The 18,021-nt window shown below is 45.6% G+C and overlaps 1 protein-coding gene across 30 annotated transcripts in view; it reads right to left on the reverse strand.

The window, feature by feature from the left end:
- Positions 1-18,021, reverse strand: part of Eif4g3 (eukaryotic translation initiation factor 4 gamma 3) — a 212,567-nt gene that overhangs the window by 56,641 nt on the left and 137,905 nt on the right. For all 30 annotated transcript variants that reach the window (XM_085838779.1, XM_085838778.1, XM_085838802.1 and 27 more), the window contains one exon: positions 2,568-2,656. In XM_085838779.1, the coding sequence (XP_085694905.1) occupies positions 2,568-2,656 (89 nt within the window). The remainder of the gene's footprint in view (positions 1-2,567; positions 2,657-18,021) is intronic.

An 18,021-nucleotide genomic window follows, 5' to 3' on the forward strand; every position in this document is an offset into this window, starting at 1 on the left:
CTGCAACCTCAGCTCTCATTGCAGCTCACACCTGTCTGCAACCTCAGCTCTCCGGGTTTTAGCACCCTTACACAGACACACATGTAGGCAAAACACCAATGCACATAAATGAATCATAAAAAAACTTAAAAAAGAATACCATTATAACACTGTCACTAATATTATTTATAACACTATTATTAATACTCCCTATCAATCACAGAAAAGTCAGAATGAAAAGTGGGTATCCAGTGATTGACGAAAAGGACTGAACATTCTATCTATCTATCTATCTATCTATCTATCTATCTATCTATCTATCTATCTATGGTTTTTCAAGACAGGAATTCTATGTAGAGCCCTGGCTGTCCTGGAAGTACCTCTGTAGATCAGGCTGGCTCAAACTCAGAGATCCACCAGCCTCTGCCTCCTGAGTGTTGGGATTAAAGGCACACTTGACCACCGATGTGCCCAAATTGCATTATTTTTAAAGGCTGAGAAAATAAAGTAGGAAAGAGTGAGACCATAGTGGAAATTAGGGCAAAAGTATCTAGTATTCAATAAACTGTGCTAATGGGCATTATTGTAGGGAAGGCTCAGAACTAAGAATTCTGAGTGAAGACTACATAAAAAAGAGAAAATATTTTATGTATTGTAAAAATATATCATTTATGTGTGTGTGTGTGTGCGCGCGCGTGTGCACATTTTCACATTAGTGCAGTGCCCACGGAGGCTGGAGGTCACCAGATCCCCTAGGACTGAAGTTCTAGGTGGCTAAGAACCACCCACTGTGGGTGCTAGGGGCCTGTGTAGGTGCTGTGAGGAGCAGCCACCCCTGACCCATGTGGCCACCTTCCTGGCCTTGCTACGTAAGCTTTTTATACAATGTGTGGTACGAAGGGCAGTGGCTGCTTCACATGGAATCTCGTCAGCTCTCACAGCCTCTCACGACGCTACAACAGGGTTACAGCCAAAAAAAAAAAAAAAAAAAAAAAAAGCAGGGTTCTGCTTTACCAACTGTTTTCATAAATTGGACAAATTAAGGATAATTTTTACCCTTGCAATAACTGAAAAACCAAAATAAATAAACAATAAAGGTATGTGTCTTTTTATATGCAAATTCAAATGTCAGTGGCCATCAATAAGGTTACTGGGACACAGCCACACTTCGCCCACTGACAGACCGGTGGCTGTGCCAGGCCTGAGGGGTTGTGGGAGGAACCACAGACCTCAAGTATGTACTATGCCAACCTGGAACGAACAGGGCTGGAGACCTCCACACTAAGGAGGCACAGGAATGGTGGGTGCTCCATCCACTCAGTATTCTCTGAGAAATGGGGTCAGAGCACAGAAGACAACAAGGAAACACAAGTGAATGGAGCAAACCCAGCCGAGTCTCAGCAGGGATCTACATGTGAAGCGCGAGCCATACCCGGACTGTGTGCGACTCCCCTGCCTCTAGGAAGTATCTTATTCTCTGTAGGAACATCATTTTCTTGTCAAGCTTCAAGGTAGGCACCAACTACTTGCACCTCTCAAACTTAGTGCTAAATCTTGTCCCTCAGAAGCACAATGAAGTCACACTCACACACCTCTTTAGTGGTTGCTAGGCAACTTCTGTGACATCAACAGAGCATCATGGAAGGAAAATGACGTGACAGAGGAAGCAACAAAAGATACTGTTAGACAAGTGTTTTTTATTTATTAGCAAATTTTTATTAGCTTGAAAGAGCTTATCAGAAACCCAAATCTGCCTTAGGCAGCAAGGTGGCTCACTAGCTAATGTTTACCTTGAAAGCTGATGGGGTGAGCTGGATCCCCAGAATCCACATGAAGGTAGAAGGGAAGAACTGACTCCATGGGATGTTGTTTTGACACATGAGCCACGGCATAAGTGCAGTCACACAAACACAAATAAATAAAACTGCCTCAATGGAGAATTGAGAAATTCTCCAAGGCTGAGACTTTCTCTTCCCAATTCAGGCCCAAGCTGTAAGCAACCCTTTTCCTTTACCCATTAGCAAAGTACAGCATGCCCAAAGTAATAGCTCTATTTTAATGTCATTATTATCGTACTTTCAGGAACGTGTAAGAAAGTGTAGCCTGTTGGTAAAATGCATGACTACGTGCAAGGTAGAAAGAACTACTTGACTTTGGGTCCCCAGAACTCAAGAAGGAGCCAGGTATATCCCTAGAGTTCACCAACCAACATACTAGCTAGTCTCCAGGGTTAGCAACTAGTGATGATGGTCTCAAAATTATGGTTGACAATGACAGAGGAAGAGACACAACATTTATATTGTGTCTCCGGTTTATATACACCTAATGCACATACATATACCTGGATCCATAAATCCATACCAATATAGAAATATCACACACAACAAATAAAACCAAAAATAACCTCCCTACACACACATACTTTCAAGTAGGTAGAATTAACTACACACATTGACTATCTAGAAGAGGTATTTGGAAAGAGGAGCAACAATAACAGAACCGGTAGACATAGTCTGTGCTTGACAAACCAAGATCGGAATGGAAAATGTTATCTTAAGAAAGGTGTCTCAGGAGAGACAGTCACTCACCTCTGCCTCTGCTTCTAACACTTCATCTGGGGTTCGGGTCTGCTCTTTTGTTTTCTTCCAGGACTTTGGCGCAGTGGTAGCTGTTTGCACTGAAATACAAGACCAGTCCTTTTACTTACCTCTGCACTCCTGCTGGGGATTAGTAGATCTAAAACATCTTTGCATTCTAGCCCAGCAGCACAGAAATTCACCTGCAGCCAGGAGTCAAACGAAAGCCATTGGAACACTTTCACTCGGCAGTCCAGCTACTGCCACTAAGATAAGTGCGCTAGCCACAAACTCAGATGTGCACCGGCAGCCTGGTTACTCCAGTGTGGCACAAAGAACCTGGCATGGGATTCAGAAGAGACACACAGCATCCCTCATCTAAACATCCAGAATCTACAGTTTTGTTTGGCGGACGATTTTTGAAGTAAGATCTTAATAGGAAGCACTGACTGGCCTGGCACTCTATGGAGAGTAGGCTGGTCTTGAACTCAGAGTGATCCACCTGCCTCTGCCTCCCGACCGCTGGGACTGAAGGCTTCTGTCACCATTCTCAGTCCCCAAATTCAGAGTTGAGAGCTCCTGATTCATCTGCACATGCATTTCCAAACTGGAAACCTGAGGCTGGAAACACTGGAGTTCCCAGCACATCAGACTAGGACAGCACGGACTGGTGTGGGAGAGAAGTCTAAGCCTGGGTCTGGTCCTACCAGGCAACAGTGTCATCTTAACCAGGGACACTTCTTTAAACTTTTGTTTTTTTAAAGATTTATTTATGTGAGTACACTGTAGCTGTCTTCAGACGCACCAGAAAAGGACATCAGATCCCATTACAGATGGTTGTGAGCCACCATGTGCTTGCTGGGAATTGAACTCATGTGGAAGAGCAGTCAATGCTCTTGACTGAGCCATCTCTGCAGCCCCAGGGACACTTCTTAATCCCCTGCTGAGGCCAACTATGAAGTTTAAGCATGAGGTTAGCTAAGACAAGATTTTGTTCAGGATCAGGCTCCAAAAGCCCTCTGCAAGGTTTTCTAGGGCAGGCGGTTAGGACCAATGCCCACCTTCAGTTAACATCAACACCAGTGGCCAAGGATTCCATGGTACTGGGGAAAACTGACAAAAGTTAATTTTTCCGTAGATTTCATTGGATCAAAATTCTAAATGGAAGACTGAGTTCAAAAAGGCCTTGTTTTTGGTGGTGGTGGTGGTGGTGATGCAGAGGACCAAAGCCAGGAACTCAGACAAAAAAGATTTAAAAGTAGTCATCCGACTTACAGACCTCTCAGAATGAGTCAATCCGTGGGTATGAAATCTATAATATATCTACAATTTAACTGTCAAGAGTAAGCAGCAAACCTTAGAGGGACACTACACAAGGCAGCCTGTGGGCCATCAGCTAGGACACTACACAAGGCAGCCTGTGGGCCATCAGATAGGACAGAAGTGTCTGGAAGATGAGCGGAAGAATCAAGGAAGGCCACTTAACAAAAAAATAACCAGAATATGCAAGACCAGAGCAGAAGACTGTTAGCACACAAACTCTTTAGGGGACAAGGAAAAGGAAGGGACATTCAAAGCTCTCAAAAATTAATTCACCATCACAGAAATGCCACAAACACTATAGATCTGTGATCACAAACCTCAAGCCAATTTATCTTTATCCTTCTTTCTTCAGGGACCACAGTCAGCAAGCCAACCAGCTACTGTCTATGGTCTGCCTGAGGGAGAGCATCTCTTCAGTGGAGCTGGGAGGTGAATGAAAGAACTTATATCCCTGTAAGAGATACACCTCAGGACTGGCCCTCTTCTACCCTGACTGATGGGTGGAATACATTTTGCATGAGCTGGGATGGGGACAAAATGGAAGTGAGAAGCAATTAGCTATGAAGGAAAAGAAGTTCAAAGAGAGGAGGAGACACAGACTGAGCACAGGACACTGAACTGGGGTGAAGGTGGCTCTACAGTTAAACACCATTGCAGGCTGCGGCTCTGCTAGACCTCTGCGGGGCGGATGTTCAACAAGCCCCGCTGAGCAGCAGATCTGTGGAGAAAAGCTGCACTGGGATATTCTGGGATATGGCAAGGGATATGGCAAGGGATATGGCAAGGGATATGGCAAGGGATATGGCAAGGGAAAGCTGGCGCTCCTAGTCTAGAAGCCAGGAGATCCCCAGCTGCTGCCTATGAGAGACATTTCTACAGGTGTACATAATCAATAACAGAAAACAGCAAACACAAGCAACCCGCATGTCATCATTTTATGCTTCTGCAAACTGTGATGTGGTCAAAGGAAACCCACTCTCTCCTCTCCAGAGCTCTTTTCGTGAAGTAATTCATTGACATGCATACAGAAAACTCCATGGAATAAAGGAACTAACCAATGGGTTTTCGGAAGGCTCTGTAGGCTTTGAATATAAGTCAGAGGCTGCATCAAGTTCAGCGCTCTCCCACATTTAACTCACAACCAGACATAGACTTCAGACTCTATAATGTTGTGTCACACTGAATGGGTCAAAGCAGTACCGTACACTCGGCTTCCTGGTACCTATGGAAGCCACAGAGAACAGGCTTGTGGGTGCATAGTGGGGGCTATAGTTTACTTTTCATCTTGGCTTGACTAGAGCCAAGCTGCTACTGCTGCAGCAATAACTAACTGTCTTAGCCCTGTGTTGTATAGTGCTCTAGTCCCAGCACTCTGAAGGCAGATCTCTGTGTGAGGCCAGCCTGTCTCCATAGTGATTTCTAGGCCATCAACCCTATATAGTAGATATCACCTCAAAAAGCAAAACAAAACAAAACCAAAAAAAAAAAAAAAAATTACCTAACTTCTTTAAACCTAGGAGATAACCACTGGGTTTGGAATCAAGGGTTGGGTAACAACAAAAATCCATAATTTGTTGATTGTTATTAGACCCACACTTCACTATTACTGTTATTACCTTGAGGCAGTCTGATGCAGCTGAGCTAGCCTTGACCTTTCTGAACAGCTGATGGGTAACCTGGGTCTACCTATCCTCCACCACGTCTGGCCTCCCGTTCATTATTAATGACTTTCCCCAAAAGCCTGAGGAGGCAGTTAAAACAGTAAGAAAGACTGTATAACGGTGGCTCTCTCATAGATCCAGCAAAGAGTAATTAAAAGCCTGGCACATCCCCATCCCAAGGAGCTCTCAGGTGAAGTCAAGTCTTTTCTTTAGAGGAAGGAATCCTGGCTTCAGATAGCTGACCTGTGGCTTTCAGTTCTCCAATCACGCCAGGCAGTTCACCTGACCAAATACCCGAGCAAAATGATCTGAAAGAGGAGAGAGTTATTTTGGTTCCTGTTTAGTTTTTTTTCTTTTTCTCTTTTTTTAAAATCTATTTCCATTTTTATGTATGAGTGTCTTGCCTGCATGTATGTCTGTAATTACTCTGTGTGTGCCTAGTTTCTGTGGAGGCCTAAAGAGGGCACCTGATCCCACGAAATTCAAGTTAAAAAAAAAACAAAAAACAAAAAAGACTGTTAGCCACCATGTAGGTGCTGGGTCTAGGCTTTATGACAGAGGGCAGGGAGAACAAGAAACTTCTCTCACAGAGCACAGCCGCCCGGGGGCCCGGGGCACATGCCTGTACTGGCTGCCTCTTCGTTCCTCTTTGTTCCATCGTGGCCCCTGCTTACCGGCAGGTGCACACTGGGCAAATGTTAGCAGGGGTAGGTAATTCTCTCTTGTACATCCTCAAAGGAAACCTGCCAGTGTGCTTCCCTACTCTGGTTTATTTTTTTTTTTAAGATTTATTTCATTCATATGAGTACACTGTAGCTGTCTTCAGACACTCCAGAAGAGGGCATCGGATCTCATTACGGATGGTTGTGAGCCACCATGTGGTTGCTGGGAATTGAACTCAGGACCTTTGGAAGAGCAGTCAGTGCCCTTAACCACTGAGCCATCTCCCCAGCCCCGCTTCCCTACTCTTCTAGGTACTTCCCCGGCAAACCAAGCTCAGGATACCCAGCACCTCAGGCCCACCACCTGTCACCGTCACACAGATACATCCCCCAGTGCATGGGCATCACACATGGAAAGCCCATCCGGGCATCACCAAAGCAGCAATAGCTCCAGTATTGCTCTGAGTCAAACTCCAAGTCTATTTTGAGACTCAACGTAGACACTTAGCTGGGAATCCCCAGAGCAAAAGCTCCACCCTTCCGGTAGCTGTGCCCAGCACCTGAAGCAGACACTGGCATGGCCTGGTGTGTGGGAAACACCACGAAGGACCAGTCAGAGCCATGGGGTGCGTCAAGTACTCAAACAACTGTCTTGAATTGCATCTGGTGAGTTAGGCAAACCATTGCACGCCCTGTGACACCTTCCCATTGTCTCAGTAGAAAGGATTTGGCTTCTTGGTCAGCTTCCTTCCTCTCCACCCCGAAAACAGGCTCACACTATGTAGCTCTAGTTCGCTTAGAACTCTCTGTGTAGATCAGGCTGGCCCTGAGCTTTCAAACATCCGCCTGCCGCTGCATTTCAAGGCCAGAGAAGGTCTGGCTCTGGTTTTGCTGTGAGGATCCAATCTCTGGCTGTGGCTCTCTAAGCTCAGGAATTCAGCCTGGCTTTAGCTCCTAGTTCTCACTCTAGTCAGCTAAGCCGCCTGGAAACTTGCTCTAACAGACTAAACCTTTGAATAAGACCCACATCTCAGGGCTTGTGCAAACTTGTAAAAACCATTTTGAAGCCATACATTTCTCCAGTTTTCCTCGTTCACCAAAGCTAGAACACCCATGCTCCGACTTTCTCCGCTAACATGGAAACAGCCCTCTCTCAACACTGCTTGGAGCATTCTGCAGCGGCTTCAAACTTGTCCAAATTCCACTTCCAAATGCGTCAGAACCAATCAGGAGGAAATCCCACCACCAACTTCATTTCACAGCACAAACTTCTCAAACTGTCTGACAAAAGCTGGAAGGCAATCCGCTCAAGGGGGCGGAGCGTGGACTGGAGCAGATCATACTATGGTAGCCAGCTGTGCTGGAACAGACAGCTGGAAGCCATCTTAGTCGGAAATACCACAGACATGTTGGCCAATTTTCATTTTAATATTTAAAATAACAGCTACATATATATTTCATGTTTATGTTACTGTTGCTGTATTGGGTTATTTTTATCTGAATTTTAAACAAGAATCGAAATCATTACTGTACTAGTCTTTTTGTGCAAACTTTTCTTTTTTTTTTTTAAGATTTATTTGTTTTATGTATGTGAGTACACTGTCACTCTCTTCAGACACCAGAAGAGGGAATCAGATCTGATTACAGATGGTTGTAAGCCACCATGTGGTTGCTGGGAATTGAACTCAGGACCTCTGAAAGAGCAGCCAGTGCTCTTAACCTCTGAGCCATCTCTCCAGCCCCCTTGTGCAAACCGAACTACTGAATTTCCTACATATCCACTCCACTAAATGTTGTTAAACTGTAAAGTTCATATTAACATTCTATTGGTGGGGAAGTAACTTTTCTCTATGACAGACATAACTGAAACTTAAAATTAAAAACTTAAAAACATAATTTAAACTTAAAATAAATAGTGAAAACCCATAAAAATGCTAATGGGACAAAACTAAGTAAATTGAGCCATTCAATTAAGACCATTTAAGAAGCAGATGACCAGGGCTGGAGAGATGGCTCAGCGGTTAAGAGCACTGACTGCTCTTCAGAGGTCCTGATTCAAATCCCAGCAACATCATGGTGCCTCACAACATCCGTAATGAGATCTGGCGCCCTCTTCTGGGCGTATGAAGATTGTAATGTTGCAAGACTGATCACACTGGGAGGTTGTGTTAGTTACTGAAAAGCACTATTTCTAGTTGTGGTGCCCTTAGCACACACACGCTTTTATCCCTCTGGCTGGAGTAGAGATGCCCTTAGTATACACCCAAACAATGAAGGGAAAGTTACTTTGTAGAAAGAAGCACCATGTCTAATTGAGCAGAAGACAAAGTGATGAATCAGAGAAAGATTTGACAGAACAGGATCTGCCCAACTCTCCTGAGAAGAAAGGGAAGCTATCTGAGGGAGGGTGCAAAAAGGAGGAAGGAGGCAGTTTGTCAAGGCAGTTGGGCAGAGACAGGGTGAAGACAGACCAAACCAGAAAATGAGAAGGAGCCAGAAGATTAGATCACATTGCCAAAGTTAGTATGAGGCCAAGCAGAGCAACTCAGTCACAGGCTGAGAGAGAAGCCAGATTGAACCAGTCAGCTTACAGAGGAGTTTGAGCCACAAGAGCTGAGTTTAAGCAGTCAACAGATATCAGAAAGAACTAGAAAGGGTGAGCTTATCAGCAGGAAGGCTCCGAGGCTGGACCACTCTAGATCTGGATACGATTGTACAGAGGCTAGAAGCTCCCGGGACTAGGCCTAGGTTAGCAAATGGAGGCAGCAGGCCTCAGCGAGGACAATTATATCAGGCTAATAAAAATTACGTTTACGGGAGAGATGGCTCAGCAGTTAAGAACAATGACTGCTCTTCCAGAGGTCCTGAGTTCAATTCCCAGCAACCACAAGGTGGCTCACAACCATCTGTAATGAGATCTGACGCCCTCTTCTGGTGTGTCTGAAGACAGATATAGTGTACTCATATAAATAAAATAAATCTTAAAAAAAAAAAGTTACGTTCACACCAGAGTTCAATTCTTAAGTCCCACAAGGTGGAAGAGCACATTCTCTCTGCCACACTCACACAAAGTATGTAAAATGTAAAAAGTAACAACAGAATAAAATGTTTGCCTAGCCTATGAAAGTCCAAAGTCATATAAAATCCCACAGGTTTGAAATTTCACATCCACAACAAGCCACTGTGTGGCAGGTCCTGGAACTCAACATTCTCCACCCCCGGCTACAGGCAGTCACGTGTCTGCATTTCCCTAGAGAACCCATGCTACATCTCCATCCCTGGGATGTGAATTTTTATCAACCCTGTAACTCAGAGCCAGAGGCTGCCTCCATAGCTCCACCGTCTCTCTTGTCACAATGGGGCTCTTCATGCAGGAAGGAGCCTGGCTCTAGTAACTACCTGCCTGCCTGTCATAAAGACCCAGATTCTGCTTTTCATTAGAATAAAAGCAACTGACAGCTGCTGAACCTTCCAGAAGTTCAGATGAACTAGGTTGGAACATGACAAGACGGCTGAAGACCCCAGTTTAGGGGTATGGCACATGGAAGCTGAGGTAGGAGAATTTCATGTTTAAGACCAGCGTGGACCCAGGGAATTCAAAGCCATGGTGGACTACACAGAAGAGGCTTGTTGCAAAAAGCCAACCGCCGCTACTGCTGTTACCACTGACGGTAATTCCAGCCAACTGCTATCGGCACAGGATGGAATAAGGAGCCACAACTTCAAACTGATTCTTTATTCACTCCTTCCATAGACGCAAGCAGAGGGCTCGAGGCGCTAGGAGGACACCCAGCCTGTCCTTGCCTTTCAGTCACGGATTGGAGTGGAAGGCAGGGCTGCAGTTCTCGGCAACTTGGCCCTCTCGAGTCCAGGCTGCCTGCGGGACTCGGTCCAGCACTTAAGTTTGTTCAATGATAAAACTCTTTTTGCTACTTTTCTGTATTTCTGTGAATTGTTTTAGATTGTGAAGAGATTTTACTTTTTTGCCACAATCTGATAATGAGACTTAAGAGAGTACGGCTGCCAGCGGAGAAAGTATGGATTACAAGAGGCTCCTTCTCTTCCTATCACTGGGGACTCTGTGACTGATCCTCCAGTTTGAAGACAGTGTGTAAAGAGTCCAGGGCTCAGGACTCAAGTGACACAAAACTGTGTTATGTGCTTTACCACTGCTGAGGTGGGACCAAGGGCATTGTCACAGGCTTATACATAAACAGAGTAGAATGTTCCAGTAATGGAATTCTCTGGGAGTTCCCACCCTAGACACCTGGGCTTCTCCCTCTTCTCCCCCCAGGGCTTCTGTTCACATGAGGTCTCTTCTCAGCCCCCTGCCCTTCAGTTGGTACTATACCAGTGTCCTCACATTCTCAGGCCTCGACTGGGTTCTTTTTGGCTGCGGAAATACCCTTGACATTTTGGTTTTTTCACTTTAGAAATTCCCATAGGAATCTAGAAAAGAAAAGCTGTCAATTTCTCTAGGAAACAAGGAAAAGCTGAGAGAAGAGAACTACAATGGAGCCTGTGGGGCGACGGTGCGCACCTTTGATTCCAGTACTTGAGGGGCAGAGGCAGATGGCTGGCTGCAAGTTCTAGGCTGGCCTGGTCAACACAGCAAATTCCACAACAACCTGGGCTACAAGGTAAGACCTTACCAAAACCAAACCAAACCAAACAAGCCCCCAAAACCACCAACAAAATCAACCACACACACAGTGAAGCCATGAATGAGCCTCGAGAATCAGGCCAGAGAACCAGGCTGACAACGTCGACGCACGATGACGGATGACTGAGAAAGACAGAAGAAGCTACCGGACTCGGCTGAAAGGCGGGACTTCTCTCCCAAAAGCAGCCAAGTAAGCACACTGAGTTTTCCCTCGTTGCTTTCCCATTACTGCTCACAGGGTTGTCTGAACGATGGCATCTGAGGGAGCTCAGTTGGTACTTACATAACGACCTTCAGTTATAGCTCCCTGTTCACAGTTTACTTCTAATTTTATCGTAATTTCCCCCATCACTTGAGTTTACTTTACTTTTAATTGTTTCTGAAGGTGGATGCTGAGGCCAACAGAATGAAGATACTTTCTTTAACAATATATTCAATTCGTGGTTTAAATTTCCATCTTAATATCACCTTTGCAGTGTGCTATGCACAATACATCTTCACCCAAAATGTTCATATGACATTTACCCCTATGACTCATACCTTTGTGTGGCAAAGTGCCCTTGTATATGTGGTAAACTTAGGTATCTTTGGATGAATAGGAAACTAGACACCATGTAATCAAAAAGGCCTTTTGGGGTGGGGGGCGGGGGGGGGCACGGTTCAGTTGTTAAGAGCCCTGGCTACTACTCTTCAAGAGGACCTGAGTTCCCACGTGGCAGCTTCCTGTAACTCCATCTCCAGGGAATCCAATACGCACACACACACACACATACTTACATGTGAACGCAAAACACCAATGGACTTTAAAAAAAAAAAAAAAAAAGGCCTTTTTAAGTAGAGGAAGCAGGAGAACTGAGGGAGATGTGAGAAGGGGCCTGGCTGGCAAGGAACTGTGGTGAGAAGGCAGGAGAACGGTGGTGAGGTCTGGATGCCTGTACAACAGCAAGCAGGGATTGATGAACAATAAAGCGGCTTTTTATTTATGTGCATTCTGTGTGTGCCACGTGTGTGCAGTGCCTGCAGAGAGCAGAAGAGATGGTTTGGTCCCCTGGAGCTGGAGTTACAGGCATTTGTGGGGTAGCGGGCTTCTTTCTTGTTTGGGATCCAAACTCGGACCTTGTGACAAAGCAAAAAGCACTCTTAACTGCTGAGCCACTTCTCTGTGAGGTAATAAATATGCCCATGATCTGGGCGGTAGACTGCTGCTATCTGTCGCATGAGGAGGCAGCTGAGAACATTTACTGAAATGTGTGTAGTTGTCTGTTGTGATGTTCAGTGACTTGGCGTGCCGGGAGAACACTGCACTCATGCATGCTAACAGCGCGCTCAGATATTAGATGCTTTATGATATAAAGAAAAAGTCTGTGCACCAAGTAATGAGTTCCAAGACACAAACGTCAACTAGAACAAACAATTGTAACTAATGCCCATCCCAACTGAGCACCCCCCCACCCCCTGCCCCCCCACCCCCCACCGTGAACTTCATCTGCAAAAGAGTCCTATGGATCATCAAAGCAGACAGGCACACTTACCCATCTGTACACTGCACAGGCTAGCTGGGTAGATACGTCCCTTTCACCTTATCTGTTAAGGAAACTCCTCCTAGGGCAGAGCTATGGCCCAGGAAGTTAAGAGTGCCTGCCTGCCCTCACAAGCCTGCAGAACGGAGGGAGCACCCACACACTGGGCCAGGAATCCCACAACTGCCTGCAACTCTAGCTCTGGGATTTGGTACCCTCTTCTGGCCTCTGAACACTCCAACAAAGTTAAACACACCTCATCCCTTTCATGTATTCATTCTACTAAATATTGCCCAATTTAGCTTCCCAAAAGGTAAGTTTACATTGGATCTTACACAAGAATTCTTGCATTTCTATTCTTGCAGGTGTTCAAGAATGTATTTATTAGATTATTGACTAAAAATATCAGAAAGTGAGGGGGCTAGGCATGTCTTTAATCTCAGCACTCTGGCGGCAAAGGAAGGTGGGTTTGTGAGCTAGAGGCCCGCAGAAGTTCCAGGATAGTCAAGGCTACAGAGATACCCTGCCTAGACAGACAGACAGACAGACAGACACACACGAGTGATCTTTTCCTACTTTTATGACTATGAAATATGCTATGCTTTTCCCCTATGGAATATGTCAGTTAACTATTTATCTCCTCTATTGATTCTTGTCTTGGTTTGCATTTCTTCTCATCTAGTAGTAATTCTGGGTAGGTAATGAATCCTGTGTGTGTGTGTGTGTGTGTGTGTGTGTGTGTGTGTGTGTGTGTGTAGCCCTGGTGGCTGTCCTGGAAGATCCACCTGCCTCTCCCTCTCGAGTACTGGGATCAAAGGCGTGATTGGGAAAGTCAGGAGTGGCTATGGCAGCATTTAGGAGGCTGATGAAAACAAGTCCAGTGCCAACTCAGGCCATGCAGAGATCTGCTCAGAAGCCCAGAAGCCCACACTACCAGAAGGTAAGGTAAGCTACTCTCCTGCTCTAGTTACAGACCTGGATGATGACACCCAAAGGCTCACTACTGCTGCTGTGGGGCTGTCCACTGCACAGCACATTGGGAATGCTATGGGGTAAGGTGATGGATTTGGCTAGCCTTCGGGAAATAACTGTCCTAACAGGATTAAAACAGAAAGAGAGGGAGTTGGACCAAGTGTATAACATTTCGATAAACTAGGAAAATCCCTATGAATTAACTTTCAGGTAGAGCCCCGAGTGCAAGGACATTAGTTAATAGCTGATGGTGAGCTCTGTTAATCCTAGGACTGGGAGGCAGGAACAGCCGTATCTCTGTGAGCTCAAAGCTACGCTTGTTTTACAAAGCAAGTTCCAGGTCAGACAGAGCTATATTGTGAGATAGCTGGTTCAAAAATGAAATCACACACACCAAAACCAAAAAACCACCAAGTATATTTCCCCTAATTTTTGTTAATGAATGGACAGCAGATTATTAAGGTCCACAGAAAAGGAAAAAAAAGAAACAAACCCCACAGACAGGCAACAAATGTGGGCTCCCTGAGGCTTGCCCATAGAAATGTGTACCCATTTCCAAGAAGGAAAAGTCAATAACTTTCAAAAGTCACTTTAACTTATTTATGAGAGAGAGAATGTGTGTGTGTGTGTGAGCAAGCGTGCAGAGAGTGTGTGTGTGTGTGTGCGCACAAAGAGGTCACGGCCAGTTTTGTGGCTCTCTCTCAGCACCTTTATGTGGGTTCTGGAGATCAGCTCAGGTCGTCAGCTTAAGCTGCAAGCCCTTTTACCTGCTGAGCCATTTCCCCAGCCTTTGTAAAATGATTTTCTTTGAGTTAAGATAATTTTTAATGATAACTGAATTAGAATTCTAAGCACACAAGTCTTTATCAGGAATTGACAAGGGTCAGGTCTTCCTGCAGAACAGTCAGATTCTCTCTTACTCTCCTCCGTTCTGACGGAGACACGGCGGTCGGACTCCGGTTTCCTCGTCCCTCCGTGTGGCTGTGAAGCCCTGACCTGCACTTAAGGATGCGATGATAGAGCGAGTGTCCTGTGGCAAACTCCTGTTTGCTCCCTGGAGTGCTGCTTCAGCATCCGTCAATCTACAGTGCCAGGCCTTGTGCTATCTGTCACAGCTGCCATCTTAAGATCCATCCTAACAGCTCACCTTCCTGCTGTTCCTGCAATCAGGCCTTCTGGGTCATCTAGTTTCTGGAACAGATACAGTGATGAAAATGTATGTGATTTATATTTGAGGGAACTTGAAAATGTGACCAATGTATTGGGCAGTTTAAGTTTTGTAGGAAAATCATTTCTCCATAACAAACTCCTAATGCACTCATTTACAGAGAGAAAGCAAATTTATGAAGAGAACAATCTAATTTTCCTCTGATAAAAGAACCTGTTTGTTTAGGACAATTTATTTATAAAGCAAATATAGAGAAAGGCCAAAAGAGGTAATGTAATTTTGACCTAGAATAAGAAGTTTGTGGACTCAACTCCAAGACCATATAGACCAAAGCCACAGAAGAAAAAGAAAGGCGGCTACTGGCCCATGGTCAGAAAACAGGAGGAAGGACGCACTGGGTCTCCTGAAAGCTGAAAAGCAGCACCAGCTAGGTGGTGGCTGTGGCCTCTTCACACAAGCTCAGCTTAGAATCTGGGGGTTCCCAGAGAACAGCTGTTTGGCCCAGGCCATGGCAGCAGATCAGCTGCAGTCATTACACACACTTGACTGCAGTATGAGTAGAATAGCTGGCCAATGAGTGTCCCCGGTCAGAGCACTCTAGTGCCTGTCAGGTGGCAGCACAGACACCACCACAGAGTCAGAATTTGACCAAAGGCTTAAGTCCATTTACCTCCATCCTCAGGCCATCTGTGGCGGAGAATACTGAAGACTCTCGGCCTACATTCCTATCAGGCACTGAGTTCTGCTTTATGCTGGACTATTTTACGTAACAATTTCAGTTGACTGTACTCTTGTGTAAGACTCCCGTAGTCCTAAGCAGTCAGGACTTCCTTGACAGCGAAACCATTAGTCTGCTGCACTTCGGCGCCCCTCTTCAAGATGCTTCATTGCTTCATTTTCTGCCGAGGCACAATGGCTGAAAATTTAGCTTCTATTTTTGAGTCAGCATCAGGTCCATTTCTCGCTCTATTGAGCCAAAAATGGTCCCCACATTTCATTATATCCTTGCTATTCTATACAAAGGCTTAACTGCAAGGTTAAGTGTGCTGTGAGTTTAAGCCTTTTGGACAGGGGAAAGGGTTTGATCTTATTGATTAAATTTAATACAGTGCCCTAGACAACAGCAGGTGCTTACTGAAATCCCAGGAAAGATCAAAAATTCATCTAAGGGCAGAAGGGTTGAGACTTTGTCCCTATGTTAGAACTAGGATGTTTACTAATAACAGAGCATAGTTTTGGAGGTAAAGGCCAGAGCTTAATTACCCAAACCTCGCTGTCCCCACTTCACAACATGGCTCTGTCCCCATGCTCCTTCCTTGGAACTCCAGCTCCATTTCTACCCCGATCTCTTATCGGTAGAAGGTGGGATATGGAACCCACACAGGAGGACAGTGTGAGCAGTGTGTCTGTTGGCTCACGGCATGTATGTCATGTCATCAGGGAAGAGCAAGCCATCGGGCACTTCTGCCCTCAGTGAGAAGGCAGGTCCCTGCAGCTAGCCCGTAAGCATGCTCTCCCAGCCCCCCCCCCCACCTCGGGCAGCTGCTCAGGTGGGTTCGAATTTAACAAGCCTGTCAGTGCTCCTCTTACCATCATGTTGACTGCCGTTTACATCAAGGTAAACGTGGTACAGATGCAGAGGCATGGATTACTACAGCCCCAGCTTGTAACCCGGAGCCCGCAGCAAGCATGGTCAGCGGCCCTCTAGGATGCTCTTCATCTCTGAGTGACATGGGCACCGTGAATTCAGAAACCCAGATGGAAAGCCACCCTTTCTACTGAGTCCACACCTGGGGCCGACAACGTTCAGGCTGACGGACTTTACTCAAGGTGACCTTCACAATCTCGGCAGGCCAGCGTGGAGCTCCCAGTCCCATAGCTCTTCACCGTGCCCATCCCAGGAGTTACACACCTGTCTCTATGGAAACCCTCAGAGGAAAGGCACTTCAGTCACTTCTGCATTCAAAGGTCTGAAGATACATAATGTGGGAAGAGCAAATGAAAGTCACCAGAACAAATGAGATCAGATCACTATTTAATTTCATCCCAGATACTCTAAAAAGAGACATGAGTCTAATAACACCAGTTAGGCCACCAGGATTCTTGGGGGGTTTGTGATAGTATAAAATTTGATTATTTTTCTGGTCCTAAATTATGGTTGAGAAGAGACATCAAAAGGGTGTTCTAATTTATTTAAAAATAAATACAGGGTCTGGAGGCATAATTCAGGACAACACAGGACTGCTCGCACAGGACACTCCAGGTTTGGTCCCAACACCTAGTAAAGGACATGGTAGCCAGGAAGGCTGCACTTTGTCAATCAGACCTGCAGAGAATGTGAGTGCCACTTACTGTCAATGATATTGCTCAAATGTTCCTCAAACTAAGAAAGAAAACATTTTCTGTAACCAAATATTTGGCCTGAGGGGTCAGTGGCTGTAAAGGCCTGCAGATTTCAATTCATTGCCTGAACCCACAGTGGAAGGCTGTCCTCTGATATCTCTCTCTCATTCACCATCTTTCCTTCCATCTCCTCACAGACATAATAAACCTAGAAATATATGCACAACTAAGAACAGATACATGTCAGAACAATTATACAAAGCAGCGGGGTGGTAAGCAGGCGCCAACGTAAGCACCACACATGGCGCTCCAGCTTCAGACCGAAGTGCCTGCCCCCAGCCAAAACAAAAACAAAAACAAGAAAACCGACAACTTTGTGAGGAATACTTAAATTCTTCCCATTCATAAAACTGAAGACTATGATTCAGTCATGAAATAATCTCAGCAGTTCTTACCCTGCAGTCCATTCAAATCCTGTTCAAGGTCGATGTTAAAGATGATGAAAACACAGCCATTCTGGAAGAGTGGCTGCTGTCGTGTCACATGGGGTAACATTCCTAGGCAGCATTGTGTGGGGGTGCCTGCCACTTGAATCCCTTCCCAGTGTGCTCAGTAGTATGCACAGGACACACGTGGGTGGAGAATCAATGGGAGCTGGGCACTCAGGACTGACATAGGGCAGCTCTGAAATCCCATCTGACTTAACTCTCAATATCTGTTTTTGTAAACTGTATTTTTTTTTGGGGGGGGGGGGAGGATGGGAGGGTCATTTTGAGACAGGGTGTCACTGTGCAGCTCTGGCTGTCCTGGAACCCACTATGTAGGCCTTGAACTACCCGAGCCTCTGAAAGAATTCAAAATAACCAAGACTGACATGTTTTATTGGTAGAGTATTTCCATCACATCCCACCCTCCCCCCACCCCCCCACTCACCTCTTACCCTGACTGCACCTTTTTTGCTGAGAGAAGTCTGGAATTTCCTTAGAGGTTATATGATTTGCAGGAGTCACACATAGATATCATTTAAGAAGCAGACTGAGCCAGGCAATAATGGTGCATATCTTTAATCCCGACACTCAGGAGGCAGAGGAAGGCAGATCTCCCGGAGTTCTAGGCCACTCTGGTCTACAGAGCAAGTTCCAGGACAGCCGGGG

Source organism: Mus caroli, unplaced genomic scaffold, assembly GCF_978045245.1.
Source record: "Mus caroli unplaced genomic scaffold, Mus_caroli_1 scaffold_6, whole genome shotgun sequence".
Lineage (NCBI taxonomy): Eukaryota > Metazoa > Chordata > Mammalia > Rodentia > Muridae > Mus > Mus caroli.